This window comes from Dipodomys ordii, unplaced genomic scaffold (genome assembly GCF_000151885.1).
Source record: "Dipodomys ordii isolate 6190 unplaced genomic scaffold, Dord_2.0 Scaffold119, whole genome shotgun sequence".
NCBI classification, from domain to species: domain Eukaryota; kingdom Metazoa; phylum Chordata; class Mammalia; order Rodentia; family Heteromyidae; genus Dipodomys; species Dipodomys ordii.
This window is the reverse complement of record NW_012267335.1, coordinates 3,266,328-3,291,392: the sequence shown is the minus strand read 5'-3', so window position 1 is coordinate 3,291,392 and position 25,065 is coordinate 3,266,328. Positions and strand designations below refer to the sequence as shown.

The following is a 25,065-nucleotide window of genomic DNA, read 5'->3' as shown; positions in this document are numbered from 1 at the left end:
AAAAGCCGGAAGTGGCACTGTGGCTCAAGTGGTAGAGTGCTAGCCTTGAGCTGAAGAGCTGAGGGACAGCACTCAGGCCCAGATTTCAGGCCCCACGACCGGACCCAAAAAAAAAAAATTACAGCAGAACTGTCTGGAAGGGAATGTCTGTAGGATATATGTTGTATTTCAGGAAGAAGATAGCGCCACCATACCCTCTGAGATGAAAAACAAAAAATATTATTATTATTTTTGTCAATTGTAGGATATGAACTCAGGGCCCTGAGCTTTTTCCACTCAAGTCTAGTGCTCTACCACTTTGAGCCACAACATCACTTCTGTTTTTCTGGTGGTTAATTGGAGATAAGAGTCACACTGAGGGGCTGGGAAGGTGGCTCAGTGGTAGAGCGCTTGCCTTGCATGCATGAGGCCCTGGGTTCCATTCCTCAGCACCACATAAGCAAAAATAAAAGAAAAAGCCGGAAGTGGTGCTGTGGCTTAAGTGGTTGAGAGCTAGCCTTGAGCTGAAGAGCTGAGGGACAGCGCCCAGGCCCAGAGTTCAGGCTCCATGACCGGACCCCCCCCCCAAAAAAAAGTCACATAGACTCTCCTGCCCAGGTTGGCTTTGAACTGTGATCCTCAGATCTCAGCCTCCCGAGTAGCTAGGATTGCAAACATGAGCGACCAGTGCCTGGCTTTATTGTTGTTGTTATTATTATTCATCGGTTGTGTGGCCTGAACTTTGCGCATGGGTGCTGGCCCCCAGCTCTTCAGCTCAAGGCTAGCGCTCTACCACTTGAGCCACAGTGCCACTTCCGGCTTTTTTCTTTTTTCTTATGTGGTGCTGTGGAATCGAACCCAGGGCCTCATGCATGCAAGGCAAGCGCTCTACCACTGAGCCACCTTTCCAGCCCCTACAAAACTTCTTAATGTCATCTCTTCCTTTGTTCTCCTCCTGTTGCCCCCCCACCCCTCCATTTCCCCCCTCCTGTCCCCACCCTCAAGTCAGTATTTTTTAAAGGAAAGGAAAGAGGAGTCTTTTACCTGGACATTCTTGGGGCCCTCAGAACAATCAGCTTTCTTCCCTTTCCCCCCTTATATGATGAACCCCTGTGTAGCCTGTGAAAAAGGCCAATCAGAGGAGTGGCTGAGCCCTGGGCACGTGGTTGACCACAAGATCCTTTTCAATCACTGAAAATCTCCAGTGTATTTGACTTGGGGCTGACCAAAAAAACCACAGGGTAATTCAATGCTGTTCCTGTACATTTGGCTTCAGATTTTGTGTTTGCTCTTCATTGACTGTTCCAAGGAGAGGAGTCTACTAAAGTTTATTTCAAAAAGCAAAATATTCATTGAGAGCAGAAGAGCTGGAGGAAAAAAATCTCTGTTATTGGGGGCGAGTATAGATTTTGAAATTGACTGAATGGAAGTAACTATACCATAAACTGGGTGCTGGTGGCTCATGCCTGTAATCCTAGCTACTCAGGAGACAGATCTGAGGATCGCAGTTCAAAGCCAGCCTAGATATAAAAGTCCATGAGACTCTTGTCTCCAAAAAACCAATAGAAAATCAGAAGTGGTCTTGTGGCTCAAGTGGTAGAGTGCTCGCCTTGAGCTGAAGAGCTCAGGGACAGCAACCAGGCCCAGAGTTCAAGTCCCACGACCAACAAAAACTAAAAAACCAAAGCAAGCAAACAAACAAAAGCAGTGATGTCCCCCTCCCCCTGCCCAAATCTACAGCGGTGATCCCAGGACACTGAGTCACAAACTCTGTAGCAATTGGTTCTATACTGTCAGGATGGAATCAATCACTCCCAACATTTCTTATTTCTCCTCCTCCTCCTCTTCTCTCCTTCTCCTCCCCTCTTCCTCCTCCTCCTCCCCCATCTCCTCCTCCTCCTCCTGTTCTCCTCTTCCTCTCCTCTTCCTGCTCTCTTCTTCCTCCTCCTCTCCTCTCTCCTTCTCCTCCTCCTCTTCTCCTCCTCTTCTCCTCCTCCTCTTCTCCTCCTCCTCTCCTCCTCCTCTCCTCCATTTCCTCCTCTTCCCTCTTCTCCTCCTCCTCCTCCCCCATCTCCTCCTCTTTCCCTCTCCTCTCCTCCTCCTCCCCCTCCTTCCTTTTCCTCCTCTTCCTTCCTCCTCCCTCCTTCCTCCTTCCTCTTTCATCCTCCTCCTTGTCCTTGTCCTTGTCCTTCTTTCCCTACATCTAATTTGGGATCGCTAGAGAGTGCCAGATAAGCAATAACAGATCACACAGAACTCTCTCTGAGCTTCTCCCACCTCCTGGCTCCCCATGCCAATGGGATCCCTGCCTGGGCCAGGCACACCTGTACCTCCCCCCCCCACTACTACTCTGCCTTCCTTTCCTTTCTTACTCTCAGCCCCATGAACAAACAGGCGGCTTTCTCTCTCATTTGGGTGGTCTTCCTTTATGTCCACGTTTTCTTTCCTCATTGTGCAGTTGCTCAGAAGTTAGAGAAGATGACTTCAAGGGGGCAGCTTCTGTGATGAGGACATGTTGGCTCTGGGGATGAAGAAGTTGGAGAGGAGGGAGGGGGTGACACCAAGCCCGCGGGGTGGCACTGGAAAGGGGGAGAGAGAGGCTGGCGGCACACAGGCTTCCCCAGGGCTGCCCAGAAGGGACAGCGCCCTGTTCACACTCTCCACGACCTCTTCTAAATGGTGTGCACACGTCTGCTCTCACCCACAGACCTGTGCAGCTCCAACAGATGCTTTTGTTCAATTCCTCCAGGTGGTTGAGGAGAACGGTGGGGAGCTGGGAGGGAGACCAGCACAGGGCGGACCCAGGTGCCCAGCGCAGCCCTCTCCTTCCCACCACTGCCCCATCCAGCACCAGTCCCATGCCAGTCACCGCATCACAGAGCCAAGACACCTCCCTCCTCCCCCCTCCCCCCAGCTTCATACCTGGGCGGGGGAACAAAGGACAGCCAAGGGCCTGCCGCAGCCTGTCTGCCCTGCTGAGCTGCAGAGGAGGCCCCTCCTCCCCCCTGCTTGTCCTCCCCTCCCTCAGGAGGCCAAAGGAGCAATTCCCAGTTACTGCAGGTTGTCTCTCAGTGACCCACCCTATATGAACGTGGGCTGTCCTTAGCAGGTTTGCAAAATACAACACTGCTCATGCTACATTGGAAATGCTTTTCATGCTTTACAATGGTGGGGATCTGGGAGATGAGTGAGGAGGCCAGAGGAATTGTTGCAGGGGTTACGAATCACTGTAAATGTTATTTTCCACCACAGCTAGTGTCAGCTCAGAGATGAATGCACACACGGAAACAACTGCAGAATCCAAGCTTTATCACGAGACCTGAGGTGATGCAGTTTGGGTATTCTTGCTTCAGTAGGCCATCGTGAGTGTTAACATCACAACACACAATACTAGCCATTGAGTCTAGGGTATGGCTTAATGGTAGAGCAGCTGATTAAAACACTAGCCAGGCAACAGCAGCTCATGCCTGTAATCCTAGCTATTCTGGAGGTCGACAGCTGGATGATAGAAGGCAAGTCAGTCAGAGAAGCTCACTAGACTCCATCTCCAAAATAACCAGCAAGAGCCAGGCACTGGTGGCTCACACCTGTCACCCTAGCAACTCAAGAGGCTGAGATCTGAGGATCATGGTTCAAAGCCAGCCTGGGCAGCGAAGTCCGTGAAACTCTTATCTCCAATAAACCACCAGAAAACTGGAAGTGGCACTGTGGCTCAAGTGGTAGAGTGCTAGCCTTGAGCTGAGGGACAGCTCTTCAGAGTTCAAGCTCCACAACTGACAAAAAAGGCAAAAAGCAAGGCTGGAGGCATGGCTCAGGTGGCAGAGCACCAGCCTAAGGAGCCCAAGGCACTGAGTTCAAACCCGGATGCTGTGAAAAATAAACACAAAAACCAAATAATAATAGAATTTTTTTTTTCTTGAACATTTTGTAGAGAAGGGAAAATTTGGTCTTGATAAGTCTTTCACTATTGTATCTCATATTGGATATTTTAAACTCTATTGTGATGGTTTTATTGTTATTTTTTTCTTCTGAGGAGGTCACCAATTCCTGTTTCCTAACACAGCTCCAGTTCCCCCAACACTGATGGTTTGAAAACACTAAGAATTAATAATGATGATGATGATAATAATAACAATAATAATATCATCAAACACTTAAGGAAGCCAAGAGTAACATGTCCAGGAGGAAACTGCCTATTCATTCCATCCCTCAGAGATTGTAGAGGATAGACTTACATGTTATAAAATATTCTCTCATAAGTATTTATCCAGCCAGGTGCTGTGGCCCAGGCCTAGACTCCTCCTTTTGGAGGGTGGGTTTTAATTTAGTCATAGGCGCTCCCCCTCATCTCCTTCCCTGGCATGCACCTGATCCCATGATGGCATGTGCAGGCCCTGTTGGTTGAGTGGGCACCCCGGAGCATTAGGGGAAGACAACTCTAGCACAGCTTGAGGTGGATGACACCTGAGGGGAATGAAGTTGCTAAGGAACATTGCAAAATGAGTAAGTGTGAGCCAGGCCTGGTGGTGCCTGGTGGTACCTGCGCCTAATTCCAGATGTTCAAGAAATGATGGGAGGAAGATTGTGAGTTTGAGGCCAGCCTGAGCAATGTCTCAATAAATAATAAATAAATAGAAATAGGAAGGAGACTCCATATTTTCTTTCTTTCTTCTTGACTCTGTGCTTTGCTACTCACCCGCTCCAGAGGGGAATGGGACCTTAGGAGCACTTGCTGGAACAGCCAATCAGGCCCCTTGGGGGCCCTTCCCGGAAGGTGGATGTGGTTTCAGGCAGCGTTATATGGGCTTTGAGATAAGGAAGTACAGAAGGAGAGAAAGGAAATACATTTCAGCTGAAGGTTCTTTTTTTCTTTCCTCTTTCTTTCTCTTTCCTCCTCCTTTTCATCTTCTTTTTCTTCTTCTTCCCTCCCTCCAGATCTGGCACATGGGCCTGGGGTAGCTAGCCACCCAAATGTCTAGCAATATCATAGTCCAAAGCCAAGTTTTAGTTTAGTCAGCAATCAAGTTGATACCTTTAGCCATGCTTTAGAGTCTTCTTTTATAGCAGCTTCTTCTTCAAAATATTAGGTAGATGGCCAGTCTGTAAACTAGTATTTAAGGTTGAAGGTCTTATTCTAGAGAAATCCTTGTGTGTGTGTGTGTGTGTGTGTGTGTGTGCTGGTACTGGGGATTGAACTCAGAGACTGGTGCTGTCTTTTAGCTTTTTTGCTCCAGGTGAGCATTCTACCTCTTGAACTACAGGTCTACTTCTGGCTTTTTGCTGGTTAATTGGAAATAAGCCTTTCCTGCCTGAGCTGGCTTCAAACCATAGTCTTTAGATCTCAGCCTCCTGGTGACTGGCTTACAGAAATCTCTTAAAGAATAATAAAAACAAGGCCTTTGGTTTCTACAGAATGTTTTGACTACTTTTTCACACTCTGTTTTCACCTGTGTACAATTTGATCATGTCATCCTGGTCATATAGATGATGCTAGGAAAAAGTTAGTCTATGTGATAGATCAGTATTTTCTGAAAATTCACCAAAGCCTCTGCTTCCTAATGGGCCTCCAGCCCAGAAGATGGTGCCCACTGGTCTGTGTTGATGTCAGTGACTAGTAGCTCTGAAATACTGGAGGATAAAAATCCAAATCATTTATTCTCTTAAGAATGAAGCAAGAAGGCCACATTCTTATCCTTGCTTATATACAATGCAGGACAAAGAAAGATGAATTCTAAGAGTAATTTGCTTTATCAAGGTTAGGAAAGGGCAAGGCGCATTAACATCCATATACATAAAAGGGAAGAAGAAGGAAGCCTGTGAATGCACCAAATACAATTCTACCCATCACAGACAGTGGTTCACTGGCCGTTGTCAGTGGGTTTGGCCAGACTTGAGACCCATCTGGCCAGCTTTCAATGAGAGGATGATCTCTGGCTTAGAGCTGTTGCCGAGGTTTGATGAAATCATAATTAGGAAAGAAAGGTTTGGAACTAAAAGAAACCATAGCATAGCTCTCCACTGTTAGACCCACGCATCAAAGAAAATGGTCAGGGAATCCACAGATGTCAATGGGCTCATTCTTTTTTTTTTTGTTGTTGGTCATGGGGCTTGAACTCTGGGCCTGGGCACTTCAGCTGTGCTCTTCAGCTCAAGGTGAGTGCTCTACCACTTGAGCCACAGCACCACTTCTGGTTTTCTGGTGGTTTATTGGAGATAAGAGTCTCACGGATTTTCCTTCCCTGGGCTGGCTTTGAACCGTGATCCTCAGATTTCATCACTGGGCTCATTCTTGCCAAAGTGTTTATCAGGGGAAGAACATAATCTCATCCCTTCTTTCCAGGGCTAAGCATTCCACTTGCCAGCAATTTCTTCCTGCCAGAACCACAAGCCTGCAATTGCTAAGATAAATGAAAAGCTTTCATTCAACTTAAAAACTCTTGAATATTTTTTTTTTTAGAAATGAAAATGCTAATCTTAAAGTACAAGCTCTAAATGGTCCCAGTGGGGTCCAGTCGAGCAATCTGCTGTGAAGTTCATGCATGGTACAGAGCCGGAAGGAGGATAGAAGTGGGTCTATCAGACATCTCACTAAACTATGCTGTGTCAACAACAAAAATGGCGACTCTGTCACAACTCCAATGTGTTCACTGAAGGCTCCAACCTGCATGTGACCCGCAGCCATTGTAAACAGAATTCATCTTAAAAAACCACTTACAATGCATTTTGCTGAAATAAGGAGTGTGTTGGATGACTTTAAATCACTTGTATTATTTTATGAGTCATGATGCTGCATTATTTGAGCTAGAAAATATGCAATCAAAATATGCAATATGTAATCAGGAACACTCTACAGTAGAAGGAAATGTGACTGAAAAATTACACAATAGAGGAACCCAAGCTTTCGGCTTCCCCTCACTTCCTTCATTCTTGTGACGGTGTAGTGGCTAACTCCCTCCTTCCTTTTCTTTCCCTTCCTTCCTTCCTTCCTTCCTCCCTCACCCCCCTCCCTCTCCCTCTCCATCTTCTTCTCTCTTTCTTTCTTTTTCTGTCAGTCATGATCTTGACCTCAGGGCCTGGGTGCTATCCCTGAGCTTTTTTCTTCTACCACTTTGAGCCACACCTCTACTTCTGGCTTTCTGGTGGTTAACTGGAGATAAGAGTTTCCTGGACTTTCCAACCCCAGTAGCTTCCAACCACCATCCTCAGATCCCAGCTTCCTGAGTAGCTAGGATTACAGGCACAAGAGTAGATTTGCTAATTTGTTTCCAAAAGATGTATTCTCAGAATTTCCTGGAGATAGGATTCTGTTGCCTGTAACAAGTCATATATAATCCTGATCAGGTGATCAGGCAAATTATTTCATATTCCATTCCTTATCACATTCCAAGTTCCTTACCAATTTCTCACAGAAATTGATCTATCCCCGGATAAAGGTAGCTCATAGCTATCACCTTAGCTATTCAGGAGGCTGAGGTCTGAGGATCATGGTTCAAAGCCAGCCTGGGGTGGCTTTTAAGCACATTTCATTAGTGGGAACAAAATATCACTATCATTAATAGTGATATTAATATGCCTGCTCAATGAAGGAAATTAAAGAGACAATGTCATTATTCCTTTATTTGAAACAAAATTTAGAAAAAGAGAACTTAGATTTCATGAGATATTACAGGCCTTTCATTTGATAATACTATAATTAAAATGCAATAGCATAGGTTGAGAGAAAAGAGGGAGAACAATGGAAGGGAGCCACCAACCAAGACTCATTGTATTTATAAACTGACATTGAATTCAACACCCTTTGTACTACTCTCTAAACATAATTAAAAAAACATAAAATACAATAGCATAGAGAAAATGTTACAAACAGATGAGTTCAACTGAAAATTTGGGTCTGAATTCCAATTGATTAAAATTATGCTTATGCAAAAAACAAGCATGCAAGTATTGACATATTCATGAGCAGAGATTTGTTTTTGACGATTTATTCACTGGAGCTTTTTATGATGAGATTTCCTTCCTGGAATGATGCGGCATAATTTATCGAAGACCCCAATTTACACGTTTATTTCTAGTTTACTTAATTTTGTATCTTCTTTGAGTTTTGTTCCTTCATAGTCGCTCATGGTGAACACATTTTCTTCGACTACTCTTCTGTGAGAATTATAAGAGGAAACACAAAACAGTAGAAGAAGACACAGTTACACTCAATTCCAACAATAAATTATTGCATACATAATTCACATTAAACTCTGTGAAGTAGTATCATATCAAAAGAGGTGTGGTGCCTTGCTCAAGATTACACAGCTAGCCAAGGTTCTGTCATGGATCTGAATCCATCCTGACTCTACATCTGGAATTATTGTACCATACCCACTCTAGCACCCATACAGAGAAGTACAATGTAGAATATTATTCAGCCATAAAGAAGAAGGAAATAATGTCATTTGTAGGAAGATGGATGGAACTGAAGGTCATCATGTTAAGTGTAGTAAGCCAGACTCAGAAAAGATAAATACTGAATAAATCCTGATCCGTTATTTCTTGTCTTAACTCAGGCTATTTCCCATCCCCAAAGGCAGAAAGCCAGACAAGTATTCACACCCACCTTGCAGAACTGTTGTAACTGAACTCAAGGGTACGTCTGTGTTGGGCAGGAAGGTAGGTTGCATGTCCACTGAGTTTTTCTGTGAATAAAACCCAGAACATTACCAGCGCCACAATTTTCTAAAGCAAAGACACCAAAAATTCAAATGTGTCTTTAGACTAAAACATTTTTCCAAAGTGTCTTTTCTTTCTTTTCTTTCTCTCCCCTCCCTCTCTCCCTCCCTCCCTCTTTCCTTCCTTCCTTCTTTCCTTTCTTCCTTCCTTCTTTCTTCTTTTGTCCTAGTCCTGGGACTTCAACTCAGGGCCTAGGTACTATCCCTGAGCTTTTTTGCTCAAGGCTAGCACTTGTACCACTTGAGCCACAGCTCCATTTCCAACTTTTTGGTAGTTAATTAGAAATAAGAATCTCATTGATTTTCCTGGCTGAGCTGGCTTTGAAGTGAGAGCCTCAGATTTCATCCTCCTGAGTAGCTAGGATTACAAGCATGAGCCATCAGTGCCTGGTGAAGTTTGTTTTAGTGAAATTTACATGGTAGAGTTTATTTTAAGTCTTGATTTCATAGGGATTTACATTTCTGTATTTAAATTTAATAGGGTTTAAATTTATATTTGTATTTTAAATATATATTTGTATTTGTATTTTAAATATATATTTGTATTTCTGTATTTAAATTTAATAGGGTTTAAATTTATATTTGTATTTTAAATATGGTGTTTAGTAGGTACAATATTACCCTATATTCTTGCTTTTTTTGTTTTCCTGATATGCAAATAAATAGTAAAAAAAGAAATAAAAATAAAGAGGAGGTATGATTTCTTAGTCATGTTGACTGGTCATATTTTTTTTCTCTCTCTCTTTCTCCATCCATCATGCATAGATATTTATAGAGAAAATTTGCTGAATTTTGTGAACTATTTCATTAACTCCCTCCCCCAATTTTAGAACATTGACCAGAGTTTTTTATATTTTGATTATTTTTTGAATAGGACCTCATGGTTTTATTCAGGGCCTGTCTCCAACTTCATTCTGACCTCTGCCTTCAGAGAGGGTAGAGTTAGAGGTGTGACCACCAAGTCTAGCTGTATATGGTGTCTTAAACTTCTTAGGCAGAAGCTCATATAATCTGCAAGGCTCTGTCATGTGGCTATAAAATTAGGCTAATGACTGAAAACAAAATTACATGCTAAAACCTCATGGGTAGACTGAAAAATTTGTTTCAGGAAATGAGAAAAATGGAAAAACAAAAAGCAAAAGTTTTAAACATACCGAAGTATGTCCTATTATTTGAAACATTTTGTCTGAAAATTAAATAAAGTAGAAATTTGATTAATTCATCTCTATCCATAAATGTATACAAAATAATATTTGGGAGATCATCTATTTGGATCGATTTATGTTGGGGAAAATCATCTTCAATTGGGCAAATGAAGAAATCTGTTAGAGTGGCTCTATTATTATAATCTGTAAAAAGTAGAATTTCATGCAGTATTTTTCTAAAGAATATTCTAAAGAATATAATTGTTGTTTATACTGGTACTTAAAGCGTGGTTAAAATCTGAATTTTTGCTAGGTGCTGGTGGCTGAAGTTTATAATCCTAGCTACGCAGGAGGCTGAGATCTGAAGATCATGGTTCAAAGCCAATCCAGGGAGGAAAGTTCCTGAGACTCTTCAATGAACCACCAAAAAGCCAGAAGCATTGGTGTGCCTCACTCTCCTTGATTGAGCATGCTCAGAAACAGCCTTGACTAGCCTCAGGACCAGTATGCATGCATGCGCATGTGTGCGCACGCACACACACACACACACACACACACACACACACACACACATGAAATCCAAAACAACCCCCAAGCTGAATTCTCACCTTTGTCAGCCGTTTGATTAAAAGAGAAATTAAAAGGATGGTCCCAATGATACCAAACATCACTCCAAAAACAATGGCTATTATCACTGTGAGAAAAAAACGAATAGCAAAATCACACACATGTGCCAAGAATCACCCCCCTCGTAGTTGAAGAATCTAACTGGTGAATTGAGGGAAGCATCACATAGAACATACATGAGTGCTGTATAATATTCTGCATATTTTGTCTCCAGACACTGTTATTTTAAGAGTGACTTTGTGAGAAACTGAGCTGTGGATGATAAAAAGTTTTACTCAGGGACACAGAACTATTTATTGATAGAGCCAAGATCTTCTTTTTTTTTGTCGGTGGTAGGGCTCAAACTCAGGGCCTGGGCGCTGTCCCTGAGCTCTTGTGCTTAAGGCTAGCATTCTACCACTTCAAGCCACAGCGCCACTTCTGGATTGGACACAGAAGTCTCGCAGGGACTTTCCTGCCCAGGTTTGCCTCAAACCATGATCATCAGATCTTAACCTCCTGAGTAGCTAGGATTACAGGTGTCAACTACCAGCGCCTGGCTAGAACCAAGATCTTGAGGCTCTGATTCTTGAACATGAAGAGAGAATGTGAAATTTTAGTGTATCTAGGGAAATCACACAGATCACAGATTCACAAGTTTGCAAGGAAATTTACAAGTGAGTAAACAAAACTTAATGAAGGTAGAGGAGATCCCATCCTCATGGTACCTTTGCAGCCCTGCTTTAGTGAAGCCCACAGAACTGAAGGACAGACAGACAGATTTGTTTGGCCACGTTATGTCTGAAAGGCCTATTCTTGATTTCAAATGCTAAAATAGGTTTTAGAAAAGACTTTCCCTCTTCCTGGAGTTATCCAGTTTTGTTATCCACTTGGCTATAATTTTTTACTCTGATCAAGTACTACCATCTATTCTTTTTCTTTTTTTTTCCCATTCTTTTTCTTATGTGGGGAAATAGTACATCAGTACATCAATGAACCAAAGCCCCATGTATGGAGGCGGGGAGGGGAGCGGGAAGTGGTATCACTTACATCTGAGGTTGTGAAGATCACCCCCTAGTGGAAGCATGGACCAAACGTGGAAGAGAGAGAGACAGACAGACAGACAGACTGACAGACAGACGGAGACAGACAGAGACAGAGAGACAGAAAGACAGAGACAGAGAGATACAGAGAGATCTCTAATTTTTAGATAATGCTAATTAATTGGATGGTTTTTAGGCAAGCTCCTTGTTCACTTTATATTGGGGAGGAGAGAAATTCAATTATTTTATCAACTCAGTGATGTCTTCTCAAGATCTGATGGTTGAGGAGAAAGCTAAAAAATTAAGAGGAGCAGGATCAAATTATGCACTACTGTTTCCAAAGTGTTTTTAAAAGAAGAAATGATTCTTTCAAAGTTGAGATGTTAATGACACATGCTTTTCTGTCTTAAAATGGACACTTCTTAATTCTTAGGTATCTGAAACACACAACAAACGATTTGAAATGGGACATTTATCACTTATCAGTCTGCCACAGCTATTCACGTACCTGGTTCTGAAAAAATGTGTTTAAGTTGGTTCCTCCCTTCAAAGAAGACAAAAGTTCCAAATAAGTCAGAATGAACAGACTACATCAAAAAAACATTTTAAGCACCATTTTAGAATTAGATTGTTGAATGGGTTTCTTACTGCTCACATAGGTATTTAAACCTTTTAATTATTGTCAATAATAAGTCACGCAGCATTGTCTGATGTGGTCAAGAACTTGGTTATACTTCTGTCATCCTTAGGGGTTACGTGTTTTCTGATGCTGTGTGTGTTTGTAATTTTGTGGGTAATGTGAAGCCGATTGCTCTAGGTTCTTGTGAAAATGAATGAAGGTAGGAAATGTTAGTGTAGTTCTGTCCTGTTTATTGTTTATGCAGTGAGGGCACTTTGCACGTGGGTCTTTCAAGTCTGATACCTTGTCCCAGGCTCCCTCTGAGCTCGTGTTAAGCTGAGATTGTGTTGTTGGCCCCAGAAGCCAGGTAATGAGTTAAGCACTTGGCCTAATTTTTCTCCCTTAGCCTGTGCTCTTTTTAAAATCCATTTCTTCCGTTTATTTCCCTGTATTTCTCAGTGGTCTGTGTCTTCCCATCGCCACGCGGTGAATTTAAATCTGAAGTATCTTTCCTAAGCCCCTCCCAAGAAGCCCCTCTCTCTTTCTTTTTAATCATTAAACAGGTCTGGTAAAGTCACCACCTCTCTAGAAAGAGGGCAGATGTGCCTGTCATTTATCTCAGTGACCAGCCAGGCTCCCTGGAAGCCCTGGGGCTACGCCAGGCTCTGAGCTACGCACTCTTATTGGTGTCTTCGTTAATCTTTAGAGGAACACTGGAGGCAGGACTTGGTGGCTTCATTTTAGAATTGAGGAACAGAGGTTGTGGAAGGCCATGGACTCTGTTTGCAGCAGGGCCAGGCCCTCACCCAGCAGGCCCCACCCCTGTGCTCTTACTGGCGGAGCTCAGGTTCACAGTCTGCTCGTATTGGCTAGTTCAAATAGGGCAAAATGCAGTTACTCAAAGTGACTTTGAAATAACATTAGCAGTGCCCAGGTAGTCTCAAAATATACCCACATTCTGCTATTTCTTGGACAGTCTGATGCATGGCTTGGTTCCGTCTTGAAAAGAAACCAGTTTAAGACAAAACTCTACATCTCAAAAGATCCTTCCTGGCCCCCGAGCAGTCCCCGCTGCCTCACACGGCTGTGATTTCTTATAACTGTACTGTCATCTCTGTGTGGTGAGAGGCGAGCATTCCTTTGCCATGTTGGTGTGGCTACCTGGCCTGCAGTCCACCTAGCCTGCCAGTCTCGGTATCGGTCACACTATTCATGTAGTCACTGGTTGGGTCCCGTGGAATAAAACTGCATCACAATTGGGACTCTAGATCAACGATGTAAAGACGAGAGAACAAACCTGATGGGTAGGGTCCCGGAGTGACACCGTGTTCAGTGGCATTCACTGTAGCCCTGAGTCTTACATCAGCACCTGTGAGGGAACGAAGTTCAGGGGACTGAAGGCACCAGAAAGCACTCAGGGGGAGTGTACCCAGGGGTTAGTATACGTGGGTATAATTATACTCAGGCATATTCATACTTGGTGGTATTATACTCAGGTATAAAGTGCTCAAGTGTACTATACTTAGTGATAATACAGTCAGGGACCATTATACCCAGGTATAATATACTCAGGTATAATATACTCAAAGATATATACTCAGGTATAATAGACTCAAGGTAGTAAAATCAGATATAACACACTCAGGGATAATTATATTCAGGGATAATATGCTCAGGTATAATCAGGCCTGATGGTTTTTAAGATAATAGAACAGTCACTCTTTTGAGGTTTGGCAATATTAAAATGACAAAAGTAATGTTTTCTTTAAGAATCAGCCAAAGTATATAAAAATTGCCAAAATGGATCATTCCTAAAGAAAAAAAATCTATATCTCTTAATGAATGTAGACATGAACTATAGGTTAGAACAGAATATGGACTGTCAATTGTAGTTTCACAAAGGCATGTAAATTGAGGAAATTAAGTCTATGTATGAATGTACTACAAAATTATGTAGAAGCCGGACACTGTTGGCTCACATCTATAATCCTAGCTACTCAGGAGACTGAGATCTGAGGATTGCAGTTCAAAGCCAACCCAGGCAGGAAAGTCCATGAGACTCTTATCTCCAATTAACCACCAGAAAACTGGAAGTGATGCTGTGGCTCCAAGTGGCAGGGTGCTAGACTGGAGCACAAAGCTTAGGGACAGAGCCCAGGCCCTGAGTTCAAGCCTCACAACCGACAAACAACAACAACAACAAACCTACATAGCAAAAAATAATCAAGACATATTGAGGTCCAGAAGAAATGCATAGACATTTAACCCAATTTGTGCTCAGTTTAAACATGAGCCACAGGCTCAGCTATCGACACCAGGCAGCATCCAGCCTCTGCGGGGTGAAGACGCGCCCAGATAGGCAGCCTAGCTGCAAACAACGCACCCGCCCTCCAGAAGGCCTTATCACTCCTTGGCATGGCTGTGGGTGAGGAAGGCCGGGCCCCCAGGTCTTGCAGGGAGAGCACAGCTGAAGAATTTACATCAAGAATAGAGTAGAGCCTTCACCAGCAGGACTAACAGCTCTTAAAGACAGCACTTTATAAAAAGGCAGGCAGGAGGAAAAGAACACTTTAAATCGACACACAGAGTATATGCAACTCTTTGGAATCAGAATAAGAAACCAGTTGGGAAGACAGAGAACATTACAATAGGTTTTAAACTTGATTACACTCATTTTGAACTCCTAGCAGCTTCATAGACTTTCTTTACCTCTTTGGAAAAGAGCACCTAGTATTCAGAAGCAGAAGGTAAATTGCCAAAAGGCCAAAATGGTACCCAAGTTTTGAGAGCAGGAAGGAGGCAGACTCTACGGTGACTGTGAAATGTTTCCCACCCAATGTCTACCTCGCCTGAGTCAGAATGGCTGCCATCAAGAAAGCAGCCAGCCACTAATGCCGGCCAGGGTGCCGGCTCAAAGGAACCCTGCGCTGTTCGTGAGGATGGAAAGTCGTGTAGCCACTGTGGAAATCAGTACGGAGGTGTGTCAAAATGTGACTGCCACAAGCTCGTGCTATCCCTCCCTGGCCTCTATCCAGAGGAGTTTGAGTGTGCATGGGACACACTGCACACTCAGATGGCCAAGAGCCAGTCACTGCATAACAAATATGTAGCACACACAAAAATTAGGTATAAAGGAAGATGAAATCTTAGTGTTGACAGGAAAATGGATAGAAATGGACACCAGAAAGACAAATAGCATACATTTTCCTCTCATATGTACAGTCAACACTTAAAGAAATAACAATTATGATATGGCATGATCATAAAAGAAGACTGTTTAGCTCAAGTAGGGGACCACTGGGGGAAATGAAGGTGAATATGAATATGATAGAAGTATGCAATCATAGATAGTATATTAGATACTATACAATATATACCATATTAATATACACTATACTATACATAGTATAGTGTATATTATATTGTATATTTTAATTCATATATATAGAGAAAATAGAATTATCACATATATTATGCTATTTTCATATCTATTTATAGCTATATAGAGAGAATTGAACTATGATATATACATACATATATATGGATAAAAATAGCATAATTAAATCCACTAAAACTGTCAGAAAGAAAGGAGAGAGGGAAGATTGGAAAGAATAATAGAAGGATAAATTTGGCCAAAGTATGCTATATGCTTGTATGGAAATACTACAGGGAAGCTCTTTTGAACAACTAATTCATGCTAATAAATATTGTCCTACATTAGATCATAGACTCTGTTCTTCCCGCCCAGATTCAGACCTTCACTTCTATCTCACAGTGTCCTGAACAACTGTCAGGACTTGAGGCAGTTTCCAAAATTTGGGTACACTTTATCCAAGTCTCCCCGAACCCCTGACCTCCCCTCTGTGCCCTTACAAAGAGTGAGTGACACTTTCTGCTTGGTTCCCAGAATTCTGCACCTGCTTTCATTCTCTAGCTGTAGCTGCTTTGATACGATTCCTTCTGATAGTTGTCTAAGTCAACAGAGTAAGGAAATGCGTCCACAAATGCCCTCAGATAATCTGATAAAAGGTTGTTGAGACCATTCCCTCCAAGCTCCACCGGTGGCAGCTGACCTTGAGATGACCTTCACTGCTGCTCTGTTGGCAGCACCTCCCACACCCTACCACCTGCTCCAGACCTTGTCAGCACGACTTCCTCTCTGTCTTAGCATGTTACTCAGTGAGCATGTGCTACATTGTACCTCACGTGCAGCTCAGTTCTTCTGAGATCCCCGGAGAATTCTCCTCAGAGCCAGAATCTTTCAGAGCAATCACGTGGTCTTGACTTTGATGACTTGGACAATATGGCTAAGCTCTCTGGGCTGTGGCCATGGAGGAGAATGCTGTTGCTCTGGCGATACCAACCTGAGGGGCATTTGCTCGGCCTGTCCCTCCCTCTAGCGCATCCACAGTCCCCCTGAAAACCCTCACCTCTCTGGGATGAAGCCGGGCAGACTTGTGGCTATGAGTGGAGGCGCTTTGGCTGGGCAGGGAGGTGGGGGGGGGAGGGGGAGGGCTCCACCCAAGCCCTCACCCCAGGCCTACTTGCAGATGGATCTCTGCTGGAACTGAAGGTGGTTGGAGTTTAAGGTGGAGGTTGGGAGGAGGGGATTAGGATAAAGACTAAAATGTGGAGAGAGAGAGAGAAGGGGGGGGGAGGGGTAGGAAGGGAGGGAGGGAGAGGGAGGGAGAGGGAAGAAGAGGAAAGGTAAGTGCTCAGGAAATGGTTTGTGAGCCTCAGCCAGACAGGAGGCAAATTAGTGCATTGAAGGTAGCCTTGGTCAAACACTTGGCTTAAAATTTGTCATCTGAGTCACTGTAATGGAATTTTCCATGCTGCCTTGTATTAAGTATTCCACATAGCGGGTGTCTGTGGCTCCTGCTTATAATCCTGGCTATTCAGGAGGCTGAGATCTGAGGATTGTGGCTAAAGCCTGTCCAAGCAGGAAAGTCCCCCGAGACTTCTTTTCTTTTCTTTTTTTTTCTCTCTTCTTTTCTTTTCTGTTGGTCATGGGGATTGAACTCTGAGCCTGGGCGCTGTCCCTCAGCTCTTCAGCTCAAGGCGAGTGCTCTACCACTTGAGCCACAGCACCACTTCTGTTTTTCTGTTGGTTTATTGGAAATAGGAGTCTCACGGTCTCTCCTGCCTGGGCTGGCTTTGAACCGTGATCCTCAGATCTCAGCCTCCTGAGTAGCTAGAATTACAGGCATGAGCCACCAGTGCCCAGCTTTGGGACTCTTTAATTAACCACCAAAAAATTAGAAATGACCATGTGGCTGTAAGCGGTAGAGTGCTAGCCTTGAGCGAAAATGCTCAGGGACAGGTGCCCAGGTCCTAAGTTCAAGCCCCACAGGAAAAAAAAAATGCTCCACATCATGGCCTGAACTAAGTAGGGTGGAATGTAATTTTCGACCTCCCAGAAAGTTAAGTGCTGCACAGCCCCCCAGTTATCTTTCACTTACTTAACGTTCATATGTGTTTACTTGTGGATGTAGTTACATATGTGTTTCTTTTACCCTTCCATAGGAAGGGCTTTTAACTCCACATTGGTTGAACACACTGCATGCTGATCATTATTACTCCGTCCATCTCCCCATCTCCCCCGATTTCCCTCCATCCCCATGGTTCCCTTCCACACGTGGGGGTGTGATGGTTTACCTCTATGGTCTCCCCTGATTTGACATCAGTGACTCATGATTATGCTCAGCCTTTGAGGCGTGGGTGCTGGTGACACAGAGTTAACAGGGTCTCTGTTGTCCTTCTGTGAAGCCAAGTTGGTGTAGTGGCTTGTGAGGGATATATGAGGGGTGGGGGGGAATAGAGCACCAGCCTCCTGACTACTCTTTTTCCCAGACCCGGAAGCTTTTCCCAGGGGTTGTCATTTCAAACATACCCCATACACAGAAACGTGATGAGGGTGTGCGGTGCTGAGAAAGCCACCTGCCCCCTGCAGTTTGCACCAGGAGCGATCCCTCCAAGCACGCACCCCATCTGGCTAGGAGAAGCTCAGCACTTGGATCTCACAGCAGCACCCGGCCCTGAGAGACAAGCCTCCAGCAGCTTCCAAGCCAGAAAGGACTTCTAAGTACAGTGTTCCTGGCCTGTGATCCTCGTGAAGACTGCTAAGAGTGTTTGAAGAAAGTTTAGATGGTCCATTTGCAACCAAGCTAGGACAAGACTCCTTCCCGCTGGCTGCCCACCCAGCACACCTTCTGCCACACCTCCACATTGCTTTCCACTAAATGGGCCGCTTGCCAGATAGGCACGGTGCCAAAAGCTGTTTGAGAACCATGGCCGGAAGGCGCTACTTTAAAGGAGTAATTTGGATTTGCTCTTAAGCGGAAAGGTTGATGAGGTCAGTTTGGGTCAGATTGTACAATATCCTGTCTGCTATCATTGCTCTTTCTTTCTGTTTCTCTCTCTCTCTTTCCTTCCTCCCTCTTTCCCTCATTCCCTGCCTCCCTCCTTCCTCCCCCTCCTTCCTCCCTCCCTCCCTTCCTTTCTTCTTTCCTTCCTAACTTCCTTCTCTCTCTTTCCTCCTTCCCTTCCTTTTTTCTTTCCTTCGTTCCTTCCTAACTTCCTTCTCCCTTTCCTCCTTCCCTCCCTCCTTCCCTTCCTTCCTTCCTTCTTTCCTTTCTACCTTCCTTCCTTCCTTCTTTCCTTCCTAACTTCCTTCTCTCTTTCGTCCTTCCCTCCCTCCCTCCCTTTTTCTTTCCTTCTTTCCCTCCTAACTTCCCTGTCTTTCCTCCCTCCCTCCCTCCTTCCCTTCCTTCCTTCTTTCCTTCCTTCCTTCCTTCCTTCCTTCTTTTCTTCTTTCCTTCCTAACTTCCTTCTCTCTTTCCTCCTTCCCTCCCTCCCTCCCTTTTTTCTTTCCTTCTTTCCTTCCTAACTTCCCTCTTTTCCCTCCCTCTCTCCCTCCCTCCTTCCCTCCCTCCCTCCCTCCCTCCCTCCCTCCTTCCTTCCTTCCTTCCCTTCCTTCCTTTCTTCCTTCTCTCTTTTTTAGGAGGCTTTTGTTAAACCAGAGCAGTCAATTACAGTTCAGCGAAGGGAACTTCTGAGGGCTCGAGTGCTACCCAGGAGAACGTGGCAGCGTGGTGATTCGGCGGCTTCGGTTGGTCTGAGCAGCTTCCCCGGGCTGTGGCTGTGGCTCACAGCATGCTCACCGCTGCCATCTGAGATGCAGAGGCTGAGCGCAGCTGCCCCGTTCTGCTTATCTGTGGGCAGGCAGGCTTTGGCAGCCGCCCCCCCCCCCGCACTGCCCACCCTCCTCTGGGCGGGGTGAGAAGAGCTGGAAGGTGTAGTCCAGGAGGACAAGCACCCAGGCAAGTCCAAGCCCCACAATGACCACCACCACCACCACCAACAACAACACAAAGACAAAAGCATGCCCGCACACCCCTGGTCAGCAGGGGAAGGAAGGCGCTTCGTCCACCTGTCAGAAAGACCAGAGGAAGGGCGTGCTGTGATCGCGAGGGCTGGGCGCACGGGCACAGCTCCGCTGCCCCTCCGATGCCAGAGGCGCACGACAGCGGCCGTGCAAGGCCCCCAGACACGCGTGGGGCTCACACAATGTGTGGGCTTCACACCTGCGTGTGCAGAGCCTTCTGGGACGCGGCATGAGTGCTGGGATTAAAGCAGTCCTCGTCATATCCCCACCCAAGAAGGTTCACTTTAAGAGTGGATGACAGGGGCTGGGAAGGTGGCTCAGTGGTAGAGCGCTTGCCTTGCATGCTCGAGGCACTGGGTTCGACTCCTCAGCACCACATAAGCAGAAAAAAAAAGCCGGAAGTGGCGCTGTGGCTCAAGTGGTAGAGCGCTAGCCTTGAGCTGAAGAGCTGAGGGACAGCGCCCAGGCCCAGAGTTCAGGCCCCACGACTGGACCCAAAAAAAAAGAAAGAAGAAGAGTGGATGACACTCCCCAAAATATACTGCTACTAACTCGCAGGCTTGGAGCAAAGCAGAGCTAACTGAAAGGACATTGAAATGACAATTCACCTGGCATAGCTACTGGATGAGGGCACCCTCAGCACAGAAGTTTTGGGTGAAAGGTAGAGCAGCGAGCTGTGGTGTTAACAGGGCTGCCATTATTTTCCAGCCAAACATGATTCAGTCGGTTCACGCCCACCGCCCACAGAATCCTCACGGTCCAAGGGGAGTTGCCTTTGTGGACGTTTTCTTTCAGGACCTGAGCACTTATTTCTGTCTCTGAAATCTACCTGGTGGTCATCAGCTTAAGGACGCAGGGCTGGCTGTGAAGAATTCTCAGGGGACATGGAAACTCTGTCCCCCACGTCCCCCGCCGCTGGCCGGCCCACAGCAGCCCCTAGCCAAGCGCACCCCAGCCCTCCGCGCCTGGCGCTGTCTGTCACCTGAGTCAGTCTGCCGAGTCCCAGCAGCTGCTGGAGAGGGGGCAGGGGCGGTGCTCTCCTGGGTTTCGAGGTGCAGAGAGTCAGGTTCTGAGGTCGTGACAGCATGCTCACCTGCAACTTCAAACAGTTGTGCTGTTTACGTTTTGTTCTTTGTGTTCTTATTTGGTGTTCAATTTTAAATAGGGTCCCCGAGGGGAAATAAGGGGGAAAAAAGGCATCAGAGAATCTCCACTGAAAAGATTTAGCTAGCCCTCAAAAATGTGCAGAATCCCAACAAAGTCAGGAATTTCATTAACTACCATAAAGGGAAGACAAACTCTCAGGAGCCTCTTCCTCTGAATGCAAACACTGGGTGACGATGTTGGAGTAAGGATTCAAGCCCCAAACTCACTTTTCCTTTCTCCAAGAATAGATACAAAATACAAATGGCCGACGACCACAGTTGACCACTGTGTACAGGGAAACAAAACAGAATGTATTCATTGAGAACGCAGACTACAGAATGAATTTCTATTGGTGTGTGTGTGTGTGTGTCCTGGGGCTTGAACTCAGGGCCTGGAGCATACTTTCTTTCTTTCTTTTTTTTTTCTTTCTTTCTTTCTCCTCAAGCTAGAGCTCAACCAGCTGAGCCACATCTCCACTCTTGGCTTTGTCTGCAAATTTTCATTTTTTCTAAAAGACATATTTGAAATCCCAAATTGTATGCCCTAACCCTATTAAATTAAAAAACCAAAAGAAGGTAAGCTTTCTCCTGACATGGTTTTGTTAAACAGAGAAATCATTTTCTTTTTTTACTGGATTTTTTGGATATCATTCAGTGCATAATGCCTAAAGTCACAGGTAGCTCACAGGTAAAAGTGGAAGGGCTGTATTGGTTCCATGTGTGGAGATTGACAAGTCAAGGTCACAGAAGGTCAAGAGGACAAAGTTCTCAGTTTTCCAACTGGACCAGAAGACACATGGGTGAGCATAAGTAACACCTACATTTAGTCCCCTCACACACTGTAAGAAATCCAAAGGTTTCTTCCTGGAACAAGTGAATGATTGTTTTTATCAGTCTATCGAGTTATCTCTTCTGTGTTTGGTGGTGCTTGAGTTTGAACTCAGTCGGGCCTGTGCTTGCCAGACAGCCACTCTGCTCTGCCAGAGCAGCTATGCCCTCTGCCTTTTTGCTTTTGTTATTTTTTTTTCTTTTTGCTTATGTGGTGCTGGGGAATCGAACCCAGGGCCTCATGCATGCAAGGCAAGCGCTCTACCACTAAGCCACCTTCCCAGCCCTGTGGCTTGGACTGCAATCCTCTTATTACCATTTCCACACTACTGAGATGACAGGCCCATCCCACTATACTGTTTCTTATTGGCTGAGATCAGGAAGGTGGGGGGCTCTCAAAGTTTTTGCCCCCCTGAGCATCTAGGATTACAGGTGGCAGGCAGCTCTATCTAGTGCCCAGATCCATCTAGCTATTTCTTAAATTATCCTCACCAAAAACAGCAGAAAGTTTAAGGAAGGATTAAAAAAGCAGGGGAAAGAAGGTTACCCACAATTCCATCATCCAAAGTAACTCCTTCCTTCCTTCCTTCCTTCCTTCCTTCCTTCCTTCCTTCCTTCCTTCCTTCCTTCTTTCCTTCTTCCCTTCCTCCCTCCTTCCCTCCCTTCTTCCTTTCGTTCTTCTTTCTTTCTTTCCCTTCCCTCCCCCCCTCTCTTTCAGTCATGAAGCTTTAACTCTGGGCCTGAACACTGTCCCTCAGCTCTTCAGCTCAAGGCTAGCACTCTACCACTTGAGCCACAGCTCCACTTCCTGTTTTCTGAGTGGTTTATTGGTAAGAATCTCATGAATTTTCCTGCAGTTTTGAACTGCAATCCTCAGATCTCAGCCTCCTGAGTTGCCAGGATTACAGGTGGAGCCACTGGCACCCAGTTTTTTTTTTTTTTTGTTGGTTGTGGGGCTTGAACTCTGGGCCTGGGCTCTGTCCCTCAGCTCTTCAGCTCAAGGCTAGCACTCTACTACTTGAGCCACAGCACCACTTCCAGCTTTTTCTGTTTATGTGGTGCTGAGGAATGGAACCCAAGGCCTCATGCATACAAGGCAAGCGCTCTACCACTGAGCCACCTTCCCAGTCCTGAGGGTGTTTTTTTTTCTTTCAATTTTTTAGTTTTGGTTTTAGTGTAGTTCAATAGTTACACACACACACACACACACACACACACACACACACACACACACACACACACGAACACACACACACATACTGCCAGATAAGTACTTATTGTAAATCTATTTCATGAACAAACATAAAATCCCACCTGGTGTTACTTCAGTTGATGTTGGTTTTCCATCATCTTGGGCAATGGCTAATGGGAAAAGAGAACCTGCAAAGAGAAGGTTGAGAATCACTCAGACATATACTTCTCATGCATGGAAGGAAGACAATCAAATGATTCACCTGTCCGAGGGTTAAGGTCCAGAATATATAAGGAATTCAAAAAACTGTACAATCCAAAAACCAGGCACATGATTTAAGCATAGGAAATTGGTCTGAATGGACACATCTCAAAAGAAAAAAAATACAAATGGTCAAGAATTCTATGAAAGGGAGGGGCTGGGAAGGTGGCTCAGTGGTAGAGCGCTTGCCTTGCATGCCTGAGGCCCTGGGTTCGATTCCTCAGCACCACATAAGCAAAAAGAAAAAAGCCAGAAGTGGTGCTGTGGCTCAAGTGGTGGAGCGCTAGCCTTGAGCTGAAGAGCTGAGGGACAGCGCCCAGGCCCAGTGTTCAGGCCCCACGACCGGACCCAAAAAAAAAAAAGAATTCTGTGAAAGGGAATTGCTCACTATGGGTCAGTCATCCAGGAAACGCCAATCAAAGCTGCGGCTAGAAGGGCTACTATTCAGACTAAAGAAGGAAAACGCTTGAGAGAATGTGTGTGACCACAGGGACTCCTGCGCCTTGCGGGTAAGAACGTCCGTTAGCAACAGGTGCTTGTGGAGGTTGTTCAAACACAAACAAAAAACAACCACCACTAAAACCAGTCCTGTTTTATATGGTTCAGCAATCTCCTATGCTTCTGAGTATACTGTCAGAGAAAACGAACTCAAACATGCCCCACACCTAGGTTTGCTCAGGCCTACACAGTCGCTTGCCTATGACATTCATCTAGTAGACTACTGTATGACTAGGTAAAGACAATGTGGTGTAGAAGCACAGTGCTAGTCAGCCATAGATCCAGGTTTATTTCTTGCCTATCATGAATCTACATGGCCAAGACATATTTTAAGAATATGTTTATTATTCATACGTACTGAGGCTGACCATTATTATAGCTACTTGTCCTGCGATGTCTGATGGGCATGTGCAGACAGGAGGGCCAGCAGCTCCTTTCAGTGTTGCCCAGACTTGGAGCTCTGGAATCACACTTGAACCTACGTGCTCTTCATCATCCTGCCGTGTGCTCGCTCCAGGGAGGCTCTACCGCACAAGAGGGAAGAGCCCTGCATTTACACCTGTGTTTGCCCAGCCCTGATCCTCTCACCTGGCTCACCGCTATGTCTGTGTGCTGAGCACACTTCAGAGAGCGAGAGAGACAGAGACAGAGAGAGAGAGAGAGAAAGAGAGACAGAGACAGAGACAGAGAGACAGACAGAGAGAGAGAGAGAGAGAGAGAGAACCACATCTTTCTGTGGCTTCAGAGTTCAAATCTCTATTTTACCCTTCTGTGGGCCAAGTAGGAAGCTGTGTCCTTTGAAAACGAAGGGTTGTATACCTACCATCGCCCGCGCTAATGAGTCTTTAATTTGGAAATGTTTCTCCTCATCACTCAAACTGAAATATCTCTCCTCTTTGGTAAAAATGGTTTTGATTCCAAGCAAGGCTTAGGGACAAAGCTGATCGCTCATCCTACAAACTGTGATTGAGCCCCAAGTATTGGCCACCCCCCAAATATAGGACCCTCCCTTGAACTATTACCACCACATCGCCCACTGAGTCCTGCACCCGGCAGTCTCGAATTTGAGATACTCTTCATCTATTTATTCACTGAGACTCCTGACGTGGGGTTTGTTCCTCATGTACTGTTTGATTTTTCAATCAGCATACATGTTTAGCAGGAGGGGAGCCATGCTGCTATCTCCATACATGTACACAGTGCACTTTGAACAAACCCACCCTCTCACCTACATTCCTATTTCTCCTCTCCCTCCTCCTTGCTGCCTTCCTTTCTTAAGTCCTTAGTGGCGATTATATATATATATTGTATATACATACATATGTATGTATATAATGTCCTTTGATCTTCTTCACCCCGTCGTCTCCCCCGCTTTCCCCCTCACCCCCACAGCTGGTCCCTCCTGGATAGTAGCCTGTGAATTCATGTTCCAGAGCTTTGACTGTCATCCTCACCACCACCACCACTGAGTCTGTAAGGCACCTTCAATATAAAGGAGCCACTCACCACATAGCAGCCATGCCAGCAGCACCGTCCCACACATCGTCGGGGTGGCGAGCTGCCTCGCACCGGGCATGAAAACGGCCAAGCAGGGCTGCAAGTGTCGCCCTGCGCCTCCGCTACACGCTGATATCTTCGGGGCCCA

At 45.2% G+C, this 25,065-nt stretch overlaps 1 protein-coding gene across 1 annotated transcript; it reads right to left on the bottom strand.

Moving 5' to 3' along the window:
• Nucleotides 1–7,574: 7,574 nt before the first annotated feature.
• Gypa (glycophorin A (MNS blood group)) lies at nucleotides 7,575–25,033 on the bottom strand. The gene is made up of 7 exons (XM_013029524.1): nucleotides 24,927–25,033; nucleotides 22,784–22,849; nucleotides 13,407–13,478; nucleotides 11,999–12,034; nucleotides 10,450–10,535; nucleotides 8,585–8,663; nucleotides 7,575–8,130 (listed from the first exon to the last, which is right to left on the bottom strand). The coding sequence occupies exons 1-7, from the start codon at nucleotides 24,994–24,996 to the stop codon at nucleotides 8,123–8,125; spliced, it is 417 nt and encodes a 138-aa protein (XP_012884978.1). The 5' UTR covers nucleotides 24,997–25,033; the 3' UTR covers nucleotides 7,575–8,122.
• Nucleotides 25,034–25,065: the final 32 nt, after the last annotated feature.

Excerpts from the sequence above, each read along its gene's own strand:
- Gypa (XM_013029524.1), bottom strand. The coding sequence starts at position 24,996 with ATGCCCGGTGCGAGGCAGCTCGCCACCCCGACGATGTGTGGGACGGTG. Across the intron at positions 13,479-22,783 it reads ATCAACTGAAGTAACACCAG|GTGCTGATGTAAGACTCAGG; the intron begins GTGGGATTTTAT and ends GTTCCCTCACAG. Across the intron at positions 10,536-11,998 it reads ACACATTTTTTCAGAACCAG|TGATAATAGCCATTGTTTTT; the intron begins GTACGTGAATAG and ends TTTTTCTCACAG.